The sequence below is a fragment of the Zosterops lateralis genome (assembly GCF_965231275.1).
Source record: "Zosterops lateralis genome assembly, chromosome: 1".
Classification (NCBI taxonomy): domain Eukaryota; kingdom Metazoa; phylum Chordata; class Aves; order Passeriformes; family Zosteropidae; genus Zosterops; species Zosterops lateralis.
Genome location: NC_139762.1, coordinates 22,465,031 through 22,491,367, shown reverse-complemented (window position 1 = coordinate 22,491,367; position 26,337 = coordinate 22,465,031). Strand labels below are relative to the sequence as shown.

The window sequence follows — 26,337 nt, the reverse complement described above, 5'->3', positions numbered from 1 at the left end:
CGCCGCACTGGCTGTGACAGCGGCCCGAGCGCAGCCACACGCAGAGCTGTCTGCAGAGGACAGCTACAGCCACACACACAGACAAACAGGAGAGGAAACTGAAGCAGGAATTCAATCCAAATGAATTCTGGACACACATCACCTGGCTAGCAAAGAATCCCAACTAGGATGCCAGGTCTGTTCCTATGAAGAACAATAAGTAACAACTCTCTGCTCTTAGGACTGTACTTTCATGTATTTGGGAATCACCAACTGTGACATATTTACTGAAACAAATGTAACAAAAGTCCCAAGATAACAAAACACTATTCTGTCCCTTTTAGTAGCCCAGATTTATATTACTGTAATTATTTCTGATGCAATTATTTTAGTGTGCATGCCACTAACTCCATGACACAGCAGCAAGCATCAAAGTTTTGCCCCTTCCTGCCTTCTGGACAAGTCAGTCCTCCAAAGTCTCTTAGATTTCTCTTGGCATATTTAAGATTGTTGTCAAACAAATCCTAGGGGCAGGAAACCGAAGACAGTACATCCTCAAACATCAGCCACCTACAGAAAGGCTCTCAAGCAGATCAATCACAAATTCACGAGGAAGATATTTGTGTAGCACTGTATAGATTAACCTAGTTCTATTTTAGGTTACTCCAGCCACTCCCAGCTGCGACAACAAAGCGCCTTCTTCTTCAGTCACGTTTCTAACCCCTCAAAAAATAAAAAGTTAAATGAAGCCGACTCGTGAAACACATTCCTCCCACTCCCCTGCCTCAAAATCCTGCAGGGCAAGCCAGAACCTCGGCACCTCGTACCCGGACGGAGCCACAGTGCAGCCAGCCCAGCACCGCTCGGGTGGCAGGGGCCGCAGCTGTGCCGGCTGCCTCCCGTCAGCTCTCCAGGCAACTGGAAACACCGCCTGATCCTCAGCGTGGGAAGATCTGAGACGCGAGATTAGCGGAGAAGGAACTACAACCAGACAACAGCGTCTGCCCGGGCTACTGCCGTGCTAAAACGCGCTCGCTTTGCTCTCCACGGAATGTGGATCTGGAAGCAACATCTCCTGCAGGACAATGGGTGACGGTGAGGCGGAGTGTCTGCAGGACAGGCTGACACCGATGCTGCCCGGGCCGGAGCCGGCGGGAGGAGCGGGCGGTGTGTGCTGGTGTGCGGGAGCGCCCGGCTGGAACCACCCGGAACCACCGGGGGGACACGGGGCACCTCCCCGCGACAGGGGCTTCCTGACGGCCAGAAAGACCCAAAAACGGCCCCAAGCCCTAAAAGCGCCAACATCAAGGCAGGATTTACCCTCGTTTATACGGCACGATTTCAGGGCCGGTGTCCGGCGGGGAACTGCGAGCCCCGCCGCCCCCACACCTCGGCCGGGCCCGGCCTCCCGCCTCTCCCCGTGCGGGCAGGAGGGCGCGGGCCCCGGGCGGGCGGCAGGGCCGTCCCACGCCCGACGCTGCGGCGGGAGGCGGCCCGGGCCGGGGCCGGTGGGCAGCGGGCGGCCCAGCGCAGGCGCCGCGGCAGAGCCGGGCCGGGCTAGGCCGGGCCGCGCAGGCCGCCCGCCAGCGGCAGGAGCGCCCTCCGCACCCGCCCCGGGACCGCGCCGGCAGCGGGGAGCCCGGCCCGGGCACCGCCAGCCCGGCCTCTGCCGCCGCGGAGGACGCGGAGCTGCCTCCCCGAGCCCTGCCCGCTCCCCAAGCGCGCCCCTACCCCTTGGCGTGCTCGGTCTCCTCCTCATTGTCGCCGTCTATGCCGCAGGTGTCCTGGTCATCCAGCTCCAGGCTCTGCTGGCTGGCCGCGGACTCGCTGTCCTCCGCCATCACGGGGGAAGGAGGGAGGGGAGGGGCGGGGGAGCCTGTGAAAGAACCGGGGCGCACGGGCAGACGGGGTCCGGAGCAGCTCCCTCTAGCTGCGGTCCTTCCCCGCGCCAAAGCCGGGGGACGAGGAGGAGGAGGCGGCGGCGGCCGGGGCTTCCCCGCCGCTCCCGCCACTCCGCGGGGCCCGGGGCGGGGCCGTGTGGGGAGAGCCCCGCGCCCTGTCCCGCCCTGTCCCGCCCGGCCCTGCCCGGCCCTGCCCTGCCCGGCCCTGCCCAGCTCAACCCGATACACTCGGGCGGTGTCGCTCCTGGGCCCGGCCCCGCACTGCCCCCCTCATGCCGCATCCCCGCCGCTTCCCAGGCGCGTTCCCGCCCCGGGATCCCGCCCCTGGGCGCTGCCCCGCCGTGTCCGTCCCGCGGAGCCCCCGGGGCCGGGCCGGGCCTGCGGCATCGACGCGCCCTCTGCCCCCTCCCGTTCCCTTCTCGCACCGTAAACACTCGGACGCCCAAGTTATTGTCATAGGTCTGCTTAGAGCTTTAGTAGTGACTCTAGGTTTGCTGCTAGATGTAGACAAAATACCCAGTTGCTTATGGCAACAAATTGGAAGAAAGGACGAGAGAAAGGCAAATAAATTACTTCAGGTGTAGCTCTGCCTTGCTGCTCCCACTAATGTCAACCACCAAAGATCAGAGCAGTTTCTAGGGGACCCACCACATCACCATAAATCTCACCTTACTGAATCCTTCCCCATTCCACCTTCCAGGTTCTGTCTCTCATCAGTTTTCCATAACAGAGGCAGTCATGGATCTGTCATGGCTATACAAAATTAACCTGTGTCTGCAATTCAGAGATGTTTTGAGGCACCTCAAATGCATGTATGAGCATAGGTCCAGATGCACAAATGGACTTTGCAATTGCTGTGTTTAACTTTTTCGTAGCTGACTCCCAGACGAAGCTCCAGGACTTAAAATGAAGCTCTATGAACAAAATTTGCTGCTGGTGGAGGCTGCTGAGGCCACCAAGGAAATCCCAGCACCCTGGGATTCCTGTGCACTTACAGCACTTGCTGTTTTCCCAAAGGCTTTGTATTCTTACAAGCTCCAGGCTAAAAAACGTGGAACCGAATGGTAATGATTTATACCCAGGAAAACAAATAAAGAGCAACTTGTGTTAAGTATTTGAACTGTTGCGATTTCCAGGGTCATATCAAGCTTTCTGAATGAGATCCAGAATTTCTGAGTGCTTGGTTTGGCAGTGCTGCCAAACACCACATTACAATGTAAGAACAGGGTTCATCAGTTGTAATTTCTCCTTATCTTTGCACCCTTGAAAGCAATTTAATGTGAGGAAGTTATTGTTTCTGCCCTATTTGAGTTAAGGTTTGATCTGGATTACTTTTTTCCATTTTTGATTTGAGGTGGTGTCATATTTTGCTCTGTCGTGTATTGCAGGTGACATGTCAAGTAAAAGATCTCACTGGCCAAGCAGAAGAAAGTTAAGTGTCCTTCCAGCTGTCAAACTCGGATCCTCTGTGTACTGAGCACTTACCTGGAGCTGCCCTTTGTCCAGCTGCACTTGGTCCTTTACAACTTGTGAGTTGCCACAGGAACTTGAAATTCAAATGCATGAAACGGAGTCTGTAATTTACACTTGGCCAAGTATAACTTCCTAGTTTCAAGCCCATCACTGTAGTGCAGAAGGAAATGTTTTTATCATGTCACTACGCTTTGAAATGACCTTTAGGAATAAACCTTCATTCAGTTGTAATGCATAGAAGAGAAAGGAAATCTCAAAACAAAGGCCCAATACCCAATAGTTTTCAGTAACAAAAAGCAATTGTGAAGTTGTCCTGTAGCCTGGGGAGAAGTTAGTCCAGTGATTATGAATGATTTTTTTCCCCCCTCATAATAATGTGGGGGAAAGTGAAGAGAAAGTGAAGAACAATATGTCAATGACTAAACAGCTGTATTGAATCACTGTGCTGGAGAAGCTGTAGATTCCACTGTCTTCTTTCCATTACCACAATTTTCCTCACTTCATTGAGACAAATGGAGTACATCCTGACTCTTCTTGCATTTTATATTGTCAATTAAAGAGGCAATATGTATTTCTTCCAGCAAGCTACCCTGCTAGGCGTTCTCCCTGAAAGGGGGACTATCGCTGCAGAATGGCTGCTATTCTGTACTTCATAGCATGTGTGAAGTGAAGAATAACCTTAAGCATAGTATAGTTGATATCCTGAGATTATTATCCAGGTTTGACTGCTGCAAGGTCAAATGACAGCCCTGGATTGTGCCTTGCATTTCATGAAAATGTGACTTTTGCTTATACTACAAGTAGAGAAGTTCACCATAAGTGAAAGTTAAGCACCTGTCCTGCACTCTGGATTTCTGAGGTAACTTTGCATTTCTGAAATTAGGAGACATATTCCCAGAGCATTTAAATTCACTCTGCAGACACTGCTCAGCAGTTACACTACTTGATAGATGCTGGCTATCACATGTATAGTTGTCTTCCAAAAATAGAGCAGCAAGGTAAAAAAATGTACCTCTGAATTTCAGGATCCTAGATGCTCAGCCACAGAGAGTTATTGGAGTATGTAACATTAGGACAGCAGGCAGCAAACATGGCATCTCCTGTTCCTGAAAAGGCTCCTCGTGGGCATCTGTACTTCCAAGATCTCTGTTGTTGCATGTGGGTATATGCAGGAAACCTCCAAAATGCTGCATGCCAGTACTGCAGACACAACACAAAGACACAACACACAGACTTTGATAGTCTAAGCTGACTATCAAAACCCATCAGAAATGTTTAAACTTAACCAGGTAAAGAGCTTGTGTTTGTGAAGGTGCAAACTTACTGTTTTTAATTGATAAAAAGACCTCTTCCTAGATCTATAGGGAAGATAAAAGCAAAAGCCTTTTTTATTTTATGAAGATTGAAAAGAGGAAAGCACAGTTATTTTGCACAAAAGGTAAAAAAATTATTAACAAAGGAAAATAGACTTTCTTTGCAGGAGATACACTTCACTTAATACTAAATGGCATATCACGAAATCAATTAAGATACTTCCAGCATGTCATGAATTATTCATTGTATGGTTATTTTCATAGGTCTGCTTAGAGCTTTAGTAGTGACTCCAGGTTTGCTGCTAGATGTAGACAAAATACCCAGTTGCTTATGGCAACAAATTGGAAGAAAGGACGAGAGAAAGGCAAATAAATTACTTCAGGTGTAGCTCTGCCTTGCTGCTCCCACTAATGTCAACCACCAAAGATAGAGCAGTTTCTAGGGGACCCACCACATCACCATAAATCTCACCTTACTGAATCCTTCCCCATTCCACCTTCCAGGTTCTGTCTCTCCTCAGTTTTCCATAACAGAGGCAGTCATGGATCTGTCATGGCTATACAAAATTAACCTGTGTCTGCAATTCAGAGATGTTTTGAGGCACCTCAAATGCATGTATGAGCATAGGTCCAGATGCACAAATGGACTTTGCAATTGCTGTGTTTAACTTTTTCGTAGCTGACGCCCAGAAGAAGCTCCAGGACTTAAAATTAAACCCTACAAGCACTCAAATACTTTGGCACCTTGGTGGCCAACATGAGTCCACAAGAATCCCAGGTTACTGAGGGAGGAGCCATCTAAGCTTGGCAGTAATGAATACTAGGGATTGGGAAGCCTGAAGTCCCAGAACTTAACAGGGACTGGATGAACTATGTGGGCAGGGCGGTACCATGCTTCTGCTTGCTCTTCTAGGACTCAATAAAGCCAGCCAGGCACAGATACTATTTCTCTCAGGCAGCCAGGCATAACCCAGACTTGTTTACCTGCCTAGCAACACATATTAATTACATCCCTGTGAGCTAGTAATATATAATCCAGCATTTAGGCTATTGGGATCATCTGATTACTGTATGTGTTTTGAGTATTAAACACTGCAGAAGAAAAGTGTCTAAAGTTTTCGTGCAGTCATGGGACTGCTCCTACCTTTACTCACCACATTGAAATATTCATTGCATTTATAATTAAAAATGGATTTGGATTGCAAGTAACAACTTGGTGCAAACGTTTTTAATCTTGTAAATTGGAAGCAAAATGGGTCCAATTTGAAAATTAGCTAATATTTTAGCGTTTCCCCTTTTTTTTATTAACGTTAAAAAATTTATTGAGCAAATATATATATTTAGACTTTGGTTCATTCAAGTGTCTACTAGTAATACCTCACATTGTTTTTTTTCTAATTGCCTGCTCTTTATGGTGAAAACTTAAATACTGTCTTCCTCAATTCTGAATGAGAGGCAAGGGTAAAAGAGTAAGATTGAAAATAAACAGAACAAATGCACCGAAACACTTCTGAGTTGTTGTTACAGTTTACAACAGCAGTAGAAGAAATGGTTAGGGAAGGAAATGACCTTGTGATCCCACATGTTGCACACCAGTGTCCATGTGAGATCACACCTCTGGTCTTTATGATTTGTCTTACCCACTCTACTTCTTTTTAACTCCCCTGCATACCGTGCTTGGGGAGCTGCAGCCTCACCTGTTCCCACAGCCCACTTGCTGATGGCCTGTATTGGCTGCAGTGGTCAAAATGGAGACGAGCATTCTCAAAGCATCCCAATCTTTCTGCTGCACTCTCATTCACCTTTTTTTTAAATTCCATTTTCAAATGCAGCTCATACCTTACCTCTTCTATTTTACAGCTTACCTTTGGACAGAACCATCTATTTCTCCATGCTGGTGCTTGCATTGGCAAGGGTTGTGGGCTATATAGCACTGAAGAGGATTAGGCATTTACATGCATAGAAAACATATCAGAGCATTAAAAAATGTGTATGATAAATATAAACCTTTGTGCTTAAAGGTATATGTGATAAGGATAGAAAGACTTTCATCCTATTATTATTGCTTAGTAGAGATTTTGGTTTTCCAAAGCATCTGTTTTTGATGATTGTTGGAAGTAGTATACAAGACTTAACATCCAACACAGGTTCAAACTAGTTCCAGCGCTGCTCAGTTCCTAGGGTCTCAAGCCCCAAAAGGTAAAAAATACTTAATAATCAGAGCTGACAATTAAATAATTATTACAAATATATACATATTTTGCATTTTTGTGCCTATTTTTATTCTGACACCCCTCTCAAACTATGTATGTGAATGAGAATTAGCGGTGACAGATTTTTTGATAAACAGTGTTGACACTGGTACTGCAGGAGCTCTGACTGATACTTAGAAATTACTTCTGCCCATCCAATCTCCAAATCAATCCAATTTACCCCCATCAGCTCTGCAATCAGTTCTCCCACTAGCCTTTTACACTTCCCCCTACCAATGTGCCTGCTGTTTCCTTCACTTTGCAGGGAGGCTGCAGGTACAGCCAAGATGCTTTATTTCCCTCATTCTGGATGAAGGGAGCGATAGATCCTTGAATTATTCTTTATCTCTTGACCATTTCAGTAGTTTCTCCAAAATTAATGTTTTTAGAGGTTTTTTTTTTTTTTGTCTGTTTCAGATAGTTCTTTACTCACAAACAAAAAAGAACTCTTTCCTGTGACAGATGTGCCTTTGGGGCAGTTAGAAACAAATTAACAGCATGGTTCAGGATGCACACCTATGGCATGGAGAATTACACTGAATTAGGAAGTGTCTCATAGACATAGTGTCATCTCTATGAAGACAAAGGAAAATCAAACTCTATTATACCTTTCCAATTTCTATGCAGAGTTTTTTTTAGATTTTATGGTAAGATTTTACCCTTCAGAATTTTATAGCTTTGTGGGGGAAAAAAAAAAACCAAAAAAAACCAAAAAAAAAAACCAAAAAAAACCCCCCAAAAAACCCCCCAAAAAAACAAAAAAAAAAAAAAAAAACAAAAAAAACCAAAAAAACCAAAAAAACACAACAACCACACACACACACAAAAAAAAACCTCAAAAAAAAAAAACAAACAACAAAACCCTGCCAAGTGTGCAACAACTGCAGAGTAAATTACTTAAAATATAGATACTAGACAAGCTTTAATCACAAAATTTATACATCAGGTCTAGGTTAGAAGGCAGGTGTGAATAAATCTTGTGGAAGTTGGAGGTACAGCAGAAACTCAGCATCAAGCATGGTTTTGACTCTGCAATGTCAGACCACAAGGACAATTAAGTTAATTAATACAAGCCTATATGGGCTCTCATGCCGGTTCTTCCAGTCAGTCTGGGCGAGTGACCTTTACTTTGCCATTGCTTGATGTTGAAATGTTGAAACTAGTATTTAAGCCAGCTTTTATATTAAGTGCACTTATATACATACACGTGAATGTGTATCCATGAATGTGTGCATGCACGCACACACTTATGTAAGTGTATTTTCAAGGATTTCAAGCAATGAAAGAACAATCCAGCTGTCAAGACATACATTTCTCATTGGGGGAATCTGGCTATCATGTTTCACTTCTCTCATTTTTATTGTGTTATTTAGTGCAGGATGGCAAGGTGTTAAATTCAAGTTAGAGCAAGTGGCACAGATACAAAGAAAGCTTGCCCTTGCCAACACCTAAAAGTAGCTTTACTGAAAAGTCTAATCTTAGAGTGTCGCACTGTATGTCCCGTTGATGTGTGGCCTCACAACATGGCACAAAACTGAAAGCGGATTCAGGGAGCTGGGTTTAGAGAAGGGGCATTCCTTGAAGAGATGAGAAAAGCCAAAGCCTATAGCTTCTCTCATCTCCAAGCTTTTTAACCTTCCTACAACCACTAAATCCCCAAAAACCCTTTAAAAAACAGAGCTTGTAACAGGACCCACTTTAAATTTTTTTTTTTTTTCAGTTTTGATGCCCAACCTCTCTTGCACCAGGACCAGTTGTTCCTTTGAAAGTGGGATTTCTTATCTTGCAGCATTATTTTAAGTACTATTTCCTCCCTTTATAATATCAAACTGTCAGGAGCATTCCTCAGTTGGGTTTATTGAGGAGTCTATCCTTCTAATTATGTGAACACAAAGTCCCTCTACAGAATTACAAAAATAACCTGTAAACAAGTATTTCATTTGTACCTTCCTGTTGTCATCACATTTTCTTTCCCTGTGGCAGTTAAGTTTCTAAAGCAGAATAGCTATTTAATGATCAAACAAACTAACTGGCACTGTTCATTCCTAGAAGAAAAGCACATCAATAAAACAAGAAATACTTCAGTTAAGTGATAATAGACCAGGTGCCACAGTTTGCAAAGTAATTACCTGTGGATACCAGAGGATTACAGCTGAAAAGAACTAGATACCCTTTCTGTTATTACTGACAAATAGAAGATGGTATCTGGTCTCAATCTAACAGTTGGAATTACATGAGTAAATGTAATAAAAAATGCCCCTCTATTCTGAAAATTGCAATTGATAGCTACTTATTTGTTCACCTAAAGTTCCAATTCCAATTGTTTTACAGCATGGAAATGAAAATAGCACATATAATGAAAATATAGTGTATGTACGTATCTTTCATGGCATATGATATAACATAATGTATGTATTATAAATATGTGTGAATATATATATGTATATAATATATACATATATAGGGTAAGGTTAGCATTATGAGTAATGTTAGCATAATGAGTAATGCTGAACTGGCCAATTTGTAAGCAGAGAAACAGGAAAATAATAATTGAGTTACTCTTATTTTTCTCAACTTTGGAGACAGTTAGTAGTTAAATTTGTTTTAATTTTATTTTAATCCAAACCCAAGGTGCTATTCACAAGGCAGAATACAGATCCATCAGTGATGATGCATTTTGATTTGAATGGAGATGTTGTTAGGTGAATACTCCCCCAGCAAAGAGGCTGAGCAAGGTGTCCCAGCTGACAGACATCTCTGCACTTGGACTGACAGCAGGCCCAGCAAACAACTGATGATCCTGTGCCAGCTGCCTGCTGGTGTTACTGAAGTTGTTAACTGTGCTTATATTGAAATAATAAACTGCTTCACCCGCAGCACGTCTGCAGATGCACTTCACCACCAGGTGGCAGATACCACAACTTGAATTTCAAATGCTAAAGAGACCAAACAGGAGCACTGATTCAGAAAATCCCTATCTGTCGCACATGTGTTTTAGAGAAGTAAACAGACACTCTTCTCCTTTGACCAAGTCCAAGGATGTACTGCATGGACCTTACCATGCTCCAAGTTACAGACTACTGATAGCTGATTATGATGTTATAATAAATTTTAATTCCCAGATTAATTCTTGTTAAGGAAAAAAAAGCCTTTTTGGTTCATTATGGACCTTCCTAGAATAAGAGTAAATATCTCATCCAACACATGCTCATTTATACCTGTACTGTTCTATAGGCTAAACCCTACATAGGACATTCGATTTCTTACCAATTTCGAACATATTGGTTCAGAATAGTGAGATTAAATTGGTCCCTGAGAGCATTCATGGATAGAATGAAGGGCAGAAAATGAAAATATTGCCAAGGTATTTCAAGAGTGCTTAATTCACTCCACTAAAGCTACTCAGTCCTCCCTGTAACAAAGAAAAGTGTTATGAGCAATTTCCAAATGCTGGGCTTTCCTTTGTAATCTGTTCATCTCAGATCAGTACCACAAGTTTGTAATTTGTCTAACATGTTAGATTGCAAATGCTTGAGGCAGTAGTCAGTTTTTGTCCTTGTATTTGCAGAGGGTTCAGCATGCTGAACCTGAAAAAGCATTTAATAGAATAATATTGAGGCACCCTGAAAAGCATTTAATATAATAATAATAGGTCATTATCACAGTAAGTGAAGGTGCTTTACAGATATTTTAATAAGCTTTGAGAAGCAAGTATTTGAGCAAGAACAAAGTGGGAGCTGGGGGACAGCCATGAAGTGAATGGAGTTTTAAAGTGTGTATTAACTCCCAACAGTGCTAACATTTCAGAGAGTCTGTGATATAAATTAACCTGAACTCTGAAGATTTGTTTCTAGTATTTTTTTAAAGACAAATGTATTTTCTAAATGTTTGTAAGCTTTGTCATTACAAGCTTGAATTTTTCCCCTATTAATATCTGTCATCATAAAATAAGAAAACAATTGCTTTTCTAGGTTATCTTCTACATGGACTTGGAGCTGCTGAGGCCAAGACCGATTCAAGTTATACTTTGTTCTCTGTGTTTTATAAACTTTATTGGTACTTGCTTCACTGTGCAACTGCAATATACAAGTAAGAAAATCTCTTTGTATTTTACTGATGTATCTTCCTCAATAAGCTTTTGAAAATTAGAATGGAACTGATCACTGGACTTTTAGATTAGGCACAGCATACTCTAATCTTAACCTGTTACCTGGTCTGCGTTAACTCTGTTCCACTTTCATTTAGCACATGGCTCAGGTATGGATGTGGAGAAATACATTTCATAAACTATATATTTAGCAAAATTAAACTATCCCACCAATTTAAAAATGCTATTTTAAAGAACATTTGAAACATACCCACATTGTTTCTGTTCAAGTATATTTGCTGTATTAGGACCACAAATCATCAAATTAATTGTTTTGAACATAAAACCAACACAATTAAAGAAACAAACCACTGCAATTTAATAGCAACAATCTCACTTTACAAGATAGCAATGATGGAAACTTTTCAAAGGAATGTGAAAAAGAATGTAATTAAAAATGACAGATTTAAGACAACAGAAAACTTGAAATTAAATAGCACAATAATTCTAGTATGAGGAAATTTTATTCAGAATGTTTACTTATGCAGCATTCTGATTAATAAGTGACACTGTATTACCAGCACTTACTGACATCTGATAAATACTATGCCCTTAAAGTAGTATTTTTCTGTTCAGTGACCTTGCACAAACTGACAATAAGTAACCCAGAGCCCAAAACCAGTTCACAGGTGGTCAGTACAAAATTCCTAAACAGAACAGGAAAGGACCTGGCACATACACAATGAGTCAAATGTAATTTAGTGCTAAAATGATGATTTCAATATTCAATGCATTCCACAATATTTTAGATTCCTTTTACAACATATACCACTTTCAAACATGAACCAAAGCAAAAGGTGATCTGGCTTTGCGGCTGGAAAGGAGCATTGACCTGGGAACTAGGAAATTGAGATTCAACTCCTGGCTCGAGATCAGGTTCCTAGGTACATACAGTAAGATGGAAATTACAAGACTCGCTTTCTATGAAAACCTTGAAATTTACTGAAAATAAATCAATGAATGTGACTTGGGGCATATTATTACAAATTTAAAAGGAACTATATAGCACTTAAATCACTTTGGAGATTACTTATTAACTTTAGTAAGCATGACTGCTGCTAATCTGCATAAAAATAACTGAATGAAACATGATAAACTGAATACATATGAAGGATTCCACAAAAATGGAAGTCACATGCTTCCTCTTCTTTGAACCCAATTGATGAAGAATTGAGAAGAGTGCAGTGAGTGTGAATACCCACAGAAATCTCAGAAAAAAACCTGGCCCACGGAAAGTGTGATTCCACAGGGAAATTTTGGTGATACCAAGATTTCATTTCCAATGTCTTCAGTCATACTTAAGCAAATTATGATGAACTTATCAAGATACAGACGATGCTTTTCTGAAAAGGGGTCTAAATTTCAGTATTGACTTAAGCTCATGAGAACTGCAAAAGAAAGTAAGTCACATGAGCATAAATATGCACAGGAAAAATGAAACCAAAGTGTTTTTCTTTTTAAATAACATAAAATAATGCGATAAGCACTAACAGAGGAAAAAATCCACAGATACTTTTTGCAGTTTATTTTCAATTATAATTTTTGGATAACCAAGCAGCTCTGTATGAAAAAAGCACAGAAGAGTAATTCTGGCACTTTTGGATAGTACATTTGTTTTTTCCCCAAATTTTTCTAGACACATTCAGTCTACTTGCTCAGTCGATAGTCCATTTTATATGAGCATGATTAGCTCATGTGATTCCAGAGGAAACTAACAATATATACAGTCAATGAAACTATCTTCTTGGCTACTCTGGGCCCTTTAAATTGTCTTCTAAGTCTATCCTGGCTAAACAGAATCCACAATATACATGATAGCTACAGAATACACTGTATTGAAATGAGAAATGCTCAGCACAAAATGGGACTCTTGGCATGCAGCTTAAAATAAAAGGTAGAAGTTCAGAAGTTTATAAAATCTCAAATGGGGTCAATTAAAAGGACTTAGCAAAAGAAGGGACTGTTCATTGTTACTGTAAAAAAGGCACTTTGAGAAAATGGTACCAGAATTGGAGGAATCTTAGTCGACACAAAGTTCAGTTTGGTTTCATAAAAAGGCTTCAATGCTAAGGGATGCTACTCAAGTTTCCTGCAGTTGTACATTAAAATAAGTTGCTGAGTAGTTTATAATAAAGGACATAAAATGTTTACAACCAACTTGTAAAATTAAGAAAAGCATAGTATAAGCAAAATATTACTAAAAGCAGCAATGCATAGCCTTTCATTGAGATAATGCACAATTTTGGACACCATGTGTCAAATTCCTGTTTTAAGATACTTTCTGTAGCATTATCAACATAAAATTGGCCTACAAAACAAAAGCTTTACCAGCTCCCATTCATAAGGAGATTGAGGTCATAAACCAACCAAAACAATTTGTCAGTATTTTCAACATCCTGGATGACCAATATCAAGTATATGGAATAACAATCACACTCTTTGTTCAGCTATCTCACTGGAGGCAGCTGTTAAATCAGAGGAATGATTTTAATTCTTTTCTAACATTTACACAGTAATGCATTTAAGTTCTTTCAAATGTTGCTCACCACAGTTTGTTTTTCTCTTTTCTCTCCACAACATAATAAAAAAAGAAGAAAAAAAGAAAAAAAAATATCAAGCACTTCCACAGAAAGGATATTTGGCAATTTTATACTCCACTGAAGGGTGGATTTTCACAATAGCTCACTTTAGATTGAAAGTCATTAGTGGTCTTTCCTCTCGTTTCTGCCAAGGACTCTTCTTATCTTCACCTTGGTCATCTTCCTCATCCTCCTCATCTTCATCATCATCATCTTGAATGGATGTTCCATGTTCAGGACTAGTTAATGGCTCTGGTTTGGTATCCACAGTTCTGGTTTCCTCCTGCAGGCTGGGCAGCTGCACGCCACTTCTCTTACTGGTGCCTTCTAGGAGGCATCGGAGAGCATTGTCCTCAGGGCTACAAACTGCTGTTCCACACTCGCTGCCACTTTGGTCCATATCATCCAAGTACACAAGCTGTGTGTAAGCTGTGCTATCTGACACCTTCCGCTCTCTCTGCTGGTGCTCCTGCACTGGGGGGTGACTCTGTGGTGCAGACAGATGATCTCCTCTTCCCTTTCGGGCAGATTTTGGTTCATTCATGTCAACACCAGAGTCCAAACTGGCATCGTTACTCCCGTTCCTACCAGCTCTTTGGAGATCAATGTACGAATGTCTAACGTGAGCATTTGAACGCCCATCTAGAGAAACAAACCATGCTCGAGGGTGAGGCAATGGCTTTCCACCTCCTAATTCCATCAAAGCCTTTTCTGTAAGAAGCTGCACTTCGCTATTCATCTGAGCCAGGGATGCATCATTCAGAGAGGCGGGAATGGAAATAGATTCAGACATGGAAGCATTTTGTTGACTCCACTCAGCTGCACCTGCATCTTGCAAATGTTGCTGAGATATTGCTTGGGATGCCAACTGCTGGGGCTGCAGCTGCTGGGCAGGGTGCGGGAAAAGCCGTGCGTGAGGGTTAGGAAGTTCAGCCTGAAGTCTTTCTATATCAATCTGCTGGTCAGCTGGGACAACCAGGGGCTGGCTAACAAAAGGGTGTTCTCCAGGCAGCTTCATGTAATGACCTGGGATGACCAGTGCAGGCAAAACCTTTCTGTAAACACTGTCATTGACTTGGTCAACAGAATTGCAGCAGATTAACTGACCTGGTCGAGGGAAAGACGTAGGTCTTTCAAGGTGATCAACTGAACGAGACATCATACAATCAGTGGGTCTGCAGTCCAGCAGCTCTTTTTCAGGGGCTGAAGGTGTGGGGTATATTTGTTCCTGAATATTGTATTTACTTCCAGTAGCAATATGGTTCATAGATACTTGAGTTTCTCTTTCCTGCTTTTCAAATAAAGGCTGAGACAGCATAGCATTGTAACTTCTCCTATATTCATCTTTGATAGGGGACTCATAGCCTTCAGCTGTTTCTGCAGATTTTCTTGTCTTTAGAGGAAAACTATCTGCTGACTTGTGGTAGTCTTTTCTTAGGGACCCACTGGGAGTCAGGTCATCCAAGGAAATTCTGCTCTTGTCTTTCTCCTTGTCAGAGAGCAGTTCCTCTCGGGAACTAAACTCCTGGGAAGTACTGAAGGAGTGTTTGAGCATAGGTGTATGCATATCTGCTTCTCCAGTAGGTGATACCATCTCCATGTGGACAGCACTGATTAATTCCTTTGCCCCTGAGTTTTCAGCGTGTCCATTGCTAGCAATGGACAATCCACCTGGAAATTCTGACTCACGACGTGAAAATATTAAATTTATATGAGACATTGAAGTTGCTTGATCCTTCTTAGAAGTGTCCAGTGCTGTTGAAAGCTGCAGTTTCTTATGATGTTGACGTGGTCTTAGACATTTTCTTCTATAAAAGCCAGTAACAAAAGAAGTTATACATTTATGACTGTTGTACACAGAAACAAGAGAAGCAAGTGTGTCTTAACAGAAGATTTTTAAGCAGTGGTTAGTATTAGGGGAATTGAACTTTTATTACATAATCTAAAAATTAAAAGCTTATCCCAGTAGCAAAGATAAAATTAAAGAATAACTAATGTCATTTGGGAAATATCTCAAGTACCAATTACAAACTGGAGTAAATGTCTAGAGAAGGAAAGTATAAAACCACTCATTAGCAGGCATTTGCTGATAAATTAACATTCATTTTAACACAACACCAGTAAAAAGATCATTTGCAAATGCATAACAGGTACAGAGATCTTGAACCCATGTCCATTTTTGATAGGAAATTACATGGAGAACACAGGTACAGATGCGTGTGATTCACTCAGCTACCATCCTCCCAAAGGCAGGGATTCATATGCTGCATGTAATCAGGAAGACAGGAAATTTGATCTCCTTGTTTTTTTCTTTTTTGAGCATTTGCTTGCCTTCTCCCCCCCCCACCAAAGGAAAAATATTTCAATACAAACGTTTTTAATTTCATAGGCACAAATAAAGCTTGTATTTTCAACATGAACTAAGTAAACCAGGATGGTGAATCTTACCTGCAATAATACAGAAGCAGACACAGCAAGACTAGAAGTATGAGAGCCATCCCTCCTAAAATTGCCAGAAGAAACATAGTGTGATAGCTGGTAATGTCGTGTGTTACAATGGGACCTGTAAGGCCAGAAAGGAGAATTCAGACCTGTAATAATCTGCAAAGAGGAAGAGGAACAACAGTCGAACAAGGAGAGGGACACTTTCTCTTATTATGAGGGTGCTAAACAACCCTGTTGCTCATTCCCTGGAGCCTACTGAGCAGCCCATCTCTGGAGAAGGGAGCAAGTTGTGGAGAAAGCATGTGCTGGTTTTCATGACTGCAAGTCCAACTAGGTCATTCTGTGGAAAAGCAGTTAGTTTCAATGCATCAGTGGATGCTGCTTTCCAGGTCCCAATGCTGACACTGTGTGCCAAAGCTCTCACCACTGGAGAAAATCCATCCGAGCATCTCCCAGCACAGTAATGCATGAAACAACACTGTGGGCAACAACTGCTCTGACATCTGTGGCTCTTCACACCAAACAGTACAGACACTGCAGTCTGATTCGCTGGAAGATGTGTTGGTGCTCTGAAGTTTAGATCAAGCCAAACCAAGCAGACCTTCAGTAGCTTTAATTAACAGGCCACTAGTGAAACAGTGTTGCAACTCCAGGTTTAAATAACTCTTAGTAAATGTTCTAACACACAAAGGAATGCACACATGTAGACAACATCTGTTTACAATTATGCATGTGTGACCCAGTTGGTTTGTAAAATCCTTATGATGATTTTGAAATAAAGACCAAATTTTCTTCTGCAGGCAAGGAGGTACAGCACCAGCTGGCAGCCTAACATGGACAGCAAACTTGGCCAACTTAGAGGGCAAAACCTCACGTGTGGATCTTGAGTGGTCTGTAGAGCCACTGCTAGGAAAGCAAAGATCATTTTTGTCCATTTTTGAGATCGGAAATCAAATAGATTCAATTAGGAGATAAAATATGCAAAAATACATTAAATCATTAGAAGTAACATAGATTATACTGCGTTTGGGAAATCTAAGTATTTATACATTCTGTCCCACCACTATCATTACATAATTGATTTTACTGTTGCTTTAGGACATTAAGCAAAAAGAAGACAAGATAAATCAGTTGAATTTTTCATGAAAATGTTGTTCCCATTGCAACAATGTCTTAGAAACTCAGATCTAACCTTAGAGGGAAGGAAAAGTAAAATACATGTAGAAACTCTGCCATACAAGGTAAATTACAAGGACAAAAAAGCCTTCTCCTGTTAAGAGTTACAGGCCTTGTAACTCAGCATTACAAGCACAATTCCATGGCTACTGGAACTTCCTTGCAATCTGGGACAGAGCTGTACTGGAGGTGTTTGGCTCACAGAAGTTGCTTTTTCTTCAGGAACAATTGTTTTATAAAATTCCATTAAATTTAATATGATAGCTTATTCAGATCTGCACCCGCCTCTAAATTCTGTTCAGCAATGAGTAAGCTGAATATCCCAGCATTTAATATTTAACATTGAACAGAATCTCAAATAAAAAGCTTGCATATTATGAAACAACTTCATGATATGTATGAGTCGACTTTAAAACCTATCCTCATGGAAGAATTTGATTTGTTGGTTATATTTAGTTTATTGAGCTTGCACAGCCAAGACAAGCATGTTTTCATTTCTACTGGATTCGATTTTTAGCTGGAAAACATAATAAAGAAAATCTGTAAGGAGTTCTGTGTTGGTGGTTTTGGTTTTTTTTCCTTGATTGATTGATTGATTGGCTCTTTTATACACAGAGGTATCTCAGATTATTGGTGGCTGAAGAGCTAATACCGAGACATCTGAGGCAGCCACAGACAGAAAAAAAGGAAGCAGAAGTTGCTAATTAGAAGTTGCTAATAATCTCCAAAGCACACGTAATTAATGCCTAGTTCAAAGCCATTTTTTACAGTTAGGCCAGGAGGTTTGCAGATGGCAACCAGTCAGTTCTGTACTAATGCCACTCTAATATACCTCCTAGAACTTCTAAGCTAAGTTATTCACAGTGTAAATTCAGTGTAAATTAATCAGTCACCAAGATGTTGCAAAGCATAACTCAGGGCAAAATGGGCATCCTCAGTGCAAAAGGAAAAAGTCTCAATCAATCAATAAATCAGTCAATCAAACCATACATACATTAGTAAGTATCTAGCCCAATATAATGGATAATGCTGGTTTTAGGTAAATCCATATCTCGCTGAGTTTCTGTACAGAAACTTCACAGCACCTGTTTTTCTACCTGCTGGAATACCAACACACTGATGCTGTGACTCTCATAATTTTCTAGCAATGGCTCTACCAGGCAGTGGTGACACAAATGCATCACAAAAGCAGGAACACTTTGAAATGTTCCCCACTGAAATGACGCAGATATTTTGAGCACCAGGGTTGACCCACACAATCCTGAAAAGATTTTAGCCCTTTTCTTTCAGATTTCTAATAATCCATTATTGATCACGCTGATCATATCAGATGACGTCATTTTGAAAAATATAAACATTATATATGAATAAATAAATACTCAGTGCTGCAAATATCAATAAAATCCAATCCTACCTGGGATAGTAGGTGACATAGCTGCAACCCAGTAGCCCAGCTGAGGTGCAATATAAGTCCAAGTCAACTGATTTCCTTCTTGTTGTACAATGCCCAAACTACTCTTCAGCCATGTCCCTGTAAATGCAGAAATTGTAGGAAGATGTTACAGATATTCACACATTCCTCTGCAAACAAGAGGAAAATCAAGCAGTAACAAAACCCATCCATGTGTGCAGAGATTGTGTGTGTTGCTGTGAAGTGAGAAGTTGTGCCTTCTGGTCACTGGCATTTGAGAGCGCCCATGGCTTTCTCAGAAGCAAAAAAAAATCCAACCCCAAACCCTTTAAGATTAAATATAACTAGTAGATCTTCAAAACCTATTCGAAGAAAACATTTATTATCTTATTGGGTTCTTCTATTCTGAAGATGGATATTCCTGAAGCTGATTATATGTGGACAGCCCACTTAAAAAAATGTAGTTCAAGTGACATGACATCTCTCAGACCACACCTGAGCTCTATACACCACCTTTCTACCAGGCCTGGCTGTCAACTTCTAGAAGATAGAGGAAAATGCTTCCTCAAAATGGTTTTCCTATACAGAAAGCAAGCTTGGTTACTGTCAGTGTCTAGAATTACACTGCACCATCACCATGATAATCTGTTTATCATTCAGTATCTGTATAATACCCTCAGAAATACTGTTTGGTAACAGATGATGAGCTTTTAAAAACATGTTTCTCAAAGGAAACAAAATACTTTTTTTTAAAAAAAATATGAAATGGTAATTCCAAAATAAGTAAGACTAACAATTTTAAAGCAATGTGTTTAAGTTTGCATAACTCGAGTAGTCCAGATTGACAATCGGCCCTAGTTGAGAGTTTCTCTACTTCCTGAAGATTACTTTTATTCCAAGAGTTGGGTTATGAAAACCTTTACAACTGAACTGGCTGAATGTCTTTTTGTAATTCATTAAGACCCCTGATTCTGGGGCTGTCATCTTAGATGTAATAATTGCCCAGAAAAGCTTGTAGACTGTTCCTGTACTCATCCTCTTTAAACGAAGCACAGAACTCCTGGCCTTGACATGGAGAGCAAATCACTGAGAGGCCCCCCCCTGGTGCCAAGCAGTTTCCCAAACCTGCAGTCCTGGCTTGGCACCTCCAGTGGGTGCCATAATAGAGGGCTTGGCCTCCATAAGGCCTCACGTACTTTGGTGGCCACTACCAGGATGCTGATCTGTGTACAGAGAAGGGATAAACTCCTGCATTTCTGTAGTGCAGTTCTCTATTTCTGTGCTGAAGGGGGAAGAATGCTGTATTTCCCTTACTCAGCTTCAAATGCTCACTTGAAAGGCAAGCTGCATCATGTACTTGTGATTCTCCTTCCTTTAAGTAAGTCTCCTGCTTGTAATTCCCAAAATGGTGCTTTTCATCAGATGTCACCTAGGATTAAGCAACAGCATTTCGGATGACAGTCATCTGAACACTCAGCAGTGAGTATAGAACACACAGAAGAGGTGCTGCAGCTGGGTTTGTTGTTTTTATAATACATTAAAGATCCTCATGATTTCTTCTGTGTTCCTCAGATTATCCGCCTATGCAAACCCTCTACACATAAGAATGGCTTTTTTTGAGTATTTATTTCCTCCCTGCTACTGATTTTTCCTATGTAAGACCACCATCTTAGGCTAATAATAAACCCACCTGAATACAGTGAAAGGTTTGGAAGAATACATGGTTGAGAGGATTTCTAGATTTACGTGACTACTACTGCCAGATATCAAGTGTATTTGCAACCAAACTGCATTTGTGGGCAACAGGGAAAAGGAATTACTGATATAATTATCAGTTTTTCAACTATCATTTCCAGTCTGTAGAGGATAGCAATCATCTGTTATTTCATAAAGAAAGTCAAACAAGACAAGTAATTTTGATTTACAGTACTAAAACGGCCAAAATCTGTGTACACAGATTTGCATATGTGGCATTCATAACTGCTGTAGCAGAACATCTTGATGTAGTCACTCATTTACCTCTCTTAGGGAAACATTTTTTGGAAAAATAGAATGGAATTGTCCACAGTTATGTGTGAAGTTTCTGGAAAAACTAAGAGAAGTAGATTTATTCTTCTTCACTAACATGGCCACTAACACTTCAGATTCTCTATCCATACACTTCCAGGGAAGATGTCATACTAATAGCCCTGAAGGTGAAAAATAGCCTTTAAGGTCACAAATGGCTTTTATCTTGTCTCTAAAATGCCATTCGGTTTAAAAATTCTGTAACCTTGAACCTCGTAATTTTTCTTTTTCTGCAAGATACATACCAACTATTGAAATACACAATGATGTGAAATAAAACTTTAACGGAGATATAAAGTGCTAATTAAAAAAAAAAAAGAAAAAAAAAAAAGAAGGACTTGGGTGATGATCAAGTTTCCCATATTTTTCTTATCATCTCCAAAATTTAAAAATTTAAATTCACACACAAGCAGAACGCAGACGAACGTAATTTAGCGAAGTTCAGTATCTTCGATGTCTATTTCCATCGCAGCCTCCCCGAGCAGAAGCTATCACTGATCCCCTCACTAGGGGGAACCTGTGTCCAGCATGCCTTACCCACACGGTGCTGCACTGAAGGCGGCAGTCCCGCTGCCTCCCGAGAGAGAAGCCTTTTTGCTCAGTAATGCTCCGCATAATGCAGCGATCAAGGAGCTCAGAGAGGCTGCAGGATTATCGCCGCGAGCAGAGCTCTGCTGCCGTCCTGCCCAACCAGCAGCAGCTCAGGTTGCTCATATTTTAGCAACAACAGGAATCTCGTATTTGCAATGGAAGCAAACAAGCCTCAGACAGGTTTCACACTTGTCTGCTGCTCACTTTGTTCACCTGTTCTTGCTAACCACTGGACACAGTCCGGGCAACGTGCTGGTCTACATCAGCTAAGGAAAAATGTAATTCCCTCTCTCTGTTATGGATAGTTAAGAATTTCAAAAGCATAAAAGATATACCAAATATTGGTCATCTTTAAACAAAAGTGATGCAGCTTTTGTTGATCATACTCGACAAGTTGCTGTATTATGACAGAAAATAGTAAAATTTAAATGGCACTGTCCCAAGTTCCTTCATCGGGATGACATCAAGTGTGAGTTCCTGTGAACCGTGAGTGCAAAATCTCATCATTAGCCCTTTTTAAATACTTTCATTGTCCAACACTTTGGTGCTAAATTTGCCTCTTAAACTTTCACTATCTCTTACCAGTAGCCCACTAACAAAACAGAGCATCCTCGCACATCATGGGATGAAGAAAGCAAAGAACTCTACCCTTTACAACAGCAGCAACAAAAAATGTTTGAGTGGAAACAGCTGAAAACACAAAGTTCTGTATTGTTTCTTTTGTGATCAAATAGCTGAAAGCTAACCTAGTGTTACTGGAGGGAACTGACATACCTCCAGTATTCTGCAAATCCATCAGCATTTCCAGGTTTCTCATATTTCATCCTTTATAATTTCCTGGTTGCTTTTCAAATATCATTAAACAAGCAGTGTTCTTGCAGCTCCTTCCATGCAATGCAATGCATTGCTGTAATGACTCATGTTGGACCTTCTCTTGAGCAAAACCCAATTGCTTGGTCATGACTGGCTGTGCTCCTACCATTTCACACTGCTTTACATGACCAAGAGTTCATTGCTGTGCAGCCTTGAAAATTAATTTCTTATCCTGCCTCAGATTCCTCCTTGGAGTGAAAAACAAGATGTTTTCCTGTTCTAAAAATGAAGCTAATTTTACTCTATGTCCTCACACACTTGCTCCTGTAAGCAAAGGAGGAGACTGGGGCAGTCAGTAAAGAACTTTGTCCTTTTTCTATCCATTCCTATAGCCTGCAAATGGAAGAAGAGCAAGCAGCATTCATTCTTTTCTGTGTTGTCAGGATTACAACTGCAGAACTAAGCAGGAGGATTTAGAAGGGAAGAGAGGTCTTACCTCCCTGTATGCTATGTTCTAATACTTGAATTTGTTATTTTCCAAATATCCTGTAACATCTACTTCTTTTCCCCACCCAAGTCAGCAAAATCAATGAGCTTCACTGCTTATTAATATTTATACTTGATTTGCAATAATTGTTAAGTAACAAGCAAAACAGGATTATTAAAAAAACAAAACAAAACAAAACAAAACACCAGACCAGTAAAAAGAGATAGATGTAATGGAAGTGATAATTTTTGTTCAAGACTGTGTCATTCTAAAGAAAAGTTGTCAATGCCTCTTTGGAACAGAAACAGCAAGCTCAGTATAGTTTGTAAGCACTGCATGATTTGGGCCAATTCACCATTAATTCTTAAAGACCTTCTGGTGCTTCATGGAAAACTTCTATATATAGAGACATTCTTGCTTATAGATCATTTTTACATTTCTCTTCCTCTTTTTCCTCTCTTACTGCTCAGTGAAGCCAACATGCTGATCCAAGATTCAAGTCAAGGGAGCTGTCTCCTGGCTCAAACTAACAGCAGGGGGAGAACACAGACACTTAATGCTTTTCTCACCAAAATTATACTGCTGGTTATGACTTTTTGGAATAAATGATGTAATTTAACAAATTCATTCTTCATTCTTTCTTAAAAAGCTTTTGAGGCATCTACCCATCACTCTTTTATACATGGATCTCAAAAGCAAAGTAAGAGAACACAGCAAAGAATATAAATATCAGAGTACAGATACACAAATCAAAAAACTATCAGATAAAGAAAGCTGATGTCCATCTGACTGCAAAAAGTATCAGAGAAGTTCAAGGTTTCAGTAGAGCAGGAGAGATAATTTCTGCTGGAGAGAACCATCTCAATACTTTGCAGTAGCTTTGACTGTGATGAACACATTTATCTCAGGCAGCATTTAGGACTTGCCAATGGAGGCCAGAGGGGGGTTGTCATGAGCAAATTTAACAGCAAATGGTTTGCTCATTAGATCCTTATTTCAAGACACATTCAACATTAAACAACACCTTTTTGTAACTCAATTTGGTTTACTTCTGAATCAGACTGAAAAGTGGCACTTTCAGCAAGGAGAGTGCCCAGATGGGCAGCTATTGAAGAGAAGCCACTGAAGAACAGCTCTTCTAGACTGTCTCCCTGCACAATCAGGTCACTGCAGGTATCGCTGGTTTGCCCAGGAAAGAGATGTCCTGTTGTCTTCAAAGACATCAACTATTTGATGTGACAGCTTGCTAGAACCAGGCAGCATGAATGGATCTGCTTCCATAGTCTAGATACATGATGACCCTGAGTAAGACACTGCTTCCATATTTTAAAACTAGGCTTTATTATTTTAAATTGATCTGTAGTGAAATCCAGGGAATTGTATGTCCCTCTGGCTTCCATGTGTGACTGTGCATGCTGACAATCGCATGCTGCTCCAGCTCAAGCAAATGGCAAACTTCCCCCTGGCCTTTGTGAGGCAGGAGTGCCCCACAGCACCATCTGCTCTAGGGAGAGACACATGGGACTCTTGCTGCAGCCAAGAAGAAAGGGGACAACCTCCCCTCCCGTGATCTGGCTGCAAGGGGTGTTCTCTTGCTGGCACCCCAGCACGGAGCTTAGCTCTCTGGGAGGATGTATAATGCTGCTTGCTTCAGGCTTAGCTTCCCAAGCTGACCATTTCAGAGCCTTCCAGATCACCACTGCTGCAGGGACTTCTGCTGACTTTGATTGTGTGTTCTTTCTATCACTGACCAAAATAGTTCTAGTAAATGACTGTCAGATGAGTGTGCTGCAGCCAGCAGCTTCCCCCAAGGACAGTCATAAAGCTCAAATATACTTGTGCTTAAATATATGGTAGCTAAGGTGGTTTATTTCCATAAATTACTTTTACATGTGAGTTTTTGGTAAAAAATTCTTCCATTGATCAAATACTGTTTGCTTTTCCTTTTGTTTCTTTTAACTGGAAATAGGATCATTCAATCCCACTCAAGCAGGGAACTAAAACTATTTTATTTACAACATGAATTATTTCCATCCAAGAGGTCTGACAAATAAGAGAATTTAATAAGAGAGTAAATTAAACATAATCCTACCTATATGAATTTTTAGTCACAAAATTGTCTTCCCCGGACTAAAGCACTTTGGAAAGAAAAGAAAGGTACTTGTAACTGTACTGCTTAATTGCATAGATGTTTTAAATAAGTATTCCTTAATGAGAAGTGCTTTTCTTTCAGCATGGATCTCTTTTGTGCTGTCTACGATGTCTCATCAGATTGCCCTGCTTAAGCAGAGATTCACGGTTAAACAGAGATATATGTGTCAAAAGGAATGAGGCAGGTTGTTATCAGACAGGGTAGGACAGCAAAGGATATTCAAAACATACTAAAAGTGCTTCTAGAAGTAATTGATTTAGACACTGCAAATGGCAGCGTTATTATGAAGAGTTAATCAAGGGCAAGTTTGTGAAAATAACTTCCTAAAGCATGTTATGACATACATAAATTGTAGCTTTTCATTCTACCAGTTGAAAGCTTCTTATCAGATTTCTTCTTCCAACTGAAAATCACCTCTAATCTGCATCAGGAAGTGAAGTTTTACTAGAGAGGGATAGGATTTTTGGTTTGACTTTTGCTCATTTTCTAAAAAGCTAAAAGCTGAAATGGAAGTTGAAAATTCCTTCCTGAATATTGGTGGAGCTTACTCTCCTCCTCACCTTCCCCCCAATACACATGGGTTTAAAAATTCATAGTATTTAAGTTAATATTACAATTTTGTTTTCAGGGTTGCTAGGCAACAGAAAAAAATAAACGTCCCCGCTCTGAGAGCCCATACCCTCATTATTCTTCCACTCTTACAGAATTTGTTACACAACCCTTCCAGGGCTAAATCTTGCTCCTGTTCTAGCAGCACCGCCATTATTTCATTAACTAAAGGGGAAATGCTTTTACCCTCACACCTTGAAGATTTGGCAAGGAAATCTATGACTTCAATTTATTATTGTGCCTGAGAAGCTCTGTGGGGTTTTCCATCTCTTCTCATTTTCCCCCTTAAATCACCTGTTAAGTGTTTAACAAAAGAACACACCAGTTTTTATTATTTAATAATCTTAATTATATCTGGGCAGAAGGCAGGGCACACTGTACACAGAACTGCTTGCATTGCTTTCATCCCTTCAGTATTTCCTTCCAGAATGCCAGAACAGAAGTGACTTATTAAAGAAAATTACTTACATATATAATTACTGGTTAATAATTGTATTTCAAAAGGAAAAGCTTAGTTATGTCTGTTGGATCACCATCCCTAGTTACTGCTATACATGAAAGATAATGCCTTTAGAATTTGCTTTGCCACCATTGTTAATCATATTCAGTCAGTTACTGACAAAATTATTAGAACAAGTAATAAATAAAAGCGCATGCACAAAACACTGCATGCCTTTTCCTTCCTTCAACCTCACATTACACTCACATTCAGTTTCTAGTTTTCAAACTGGAAGTGGAAGCAGAGGCACAGTGGGATTTGATCTAACATTGCAAGGCTGCAGAGGAAGGGGTTCCCAGATCCTCAGCCTCCTTCCAGCCTCTTCCCTACTCACTCCTGCCTGGATTCCCATCAATCTCCAGGCCCTCTTCAATTGAGGCAGTTGCACAAGCACAGAAGTCTTATCTGAAGTTTTGATACCTGGTCCTTCCCACCGTCTCCTG

General features: G+C 40.8%; 2 protein-coding genes and 1 long non-coding RNA gene across 4 annotated transcripts in view; 1 reads left to right on the top strand and 2 right to left on the bottom strand.

Annotated features, from left to right (window-relative positions):
- The window catches only part of NMT2 (N-myristoyltransferase 2), a 34,187-nt gene extending 32,260 nt beyond the window's left edge, over positions 1 to 1,927 (bottom strand). The window contains exon 1 of the mRNA XM_083869469.1: positions 1,711 to 1,927. Within this exon, the coding sequence (XP_083725595.1) occupies positions 1,711 to 1,820 (110 nt within the window). The 5' untranslated portion in view covers positions 1,821 to 1,927. The remainder of the gene's footprint in view (positions 1 to 1,710) is intronic.
- LOC310913787 lies at positions 836 to 17,690 on the top strand. Its single transcript, XR_014590907.1, has 4 exons — positions 836 to 1,074; positions 3,269 to 3,409; positions 10,890 to 11,007; positions 16,890 to 17,690. It is a non-coding gene; the product is annotated as an uncharacterized lncRNA (long non-coding RNA).
- Positions 11,361 to 26,337, bottom strand: part of FAM171A1 (family with sequence similarity 171 member A1) — an 85,026-nt gene continuing 70,049 nt past the window's right edge. For both annotated transcript variants that reach the window (XM_083869449.1, XM_083869450.1), the window contains 3 exons: positions 18,680 to 18,796; positions 16,093 to 16,207; positions 11,361 to 15,452 (listed from right to left, as the gene is read on the bottom strand). In XM_083869449.1, the coding sequence (XP_083725575.1) occupies positions 13,748 to 15,452; positions 16,093 to 16,207; positions 18,680 to 18,796 (1,937 nt within the window). In that variant the 3' untranslated portion in view covers positions 11,361 to 13,747. The remainder of the gene's footprint in view (positions 15,453 to 16,092; positions 16,208 to 18,679; positions 18,797 to 26,337) is intronic.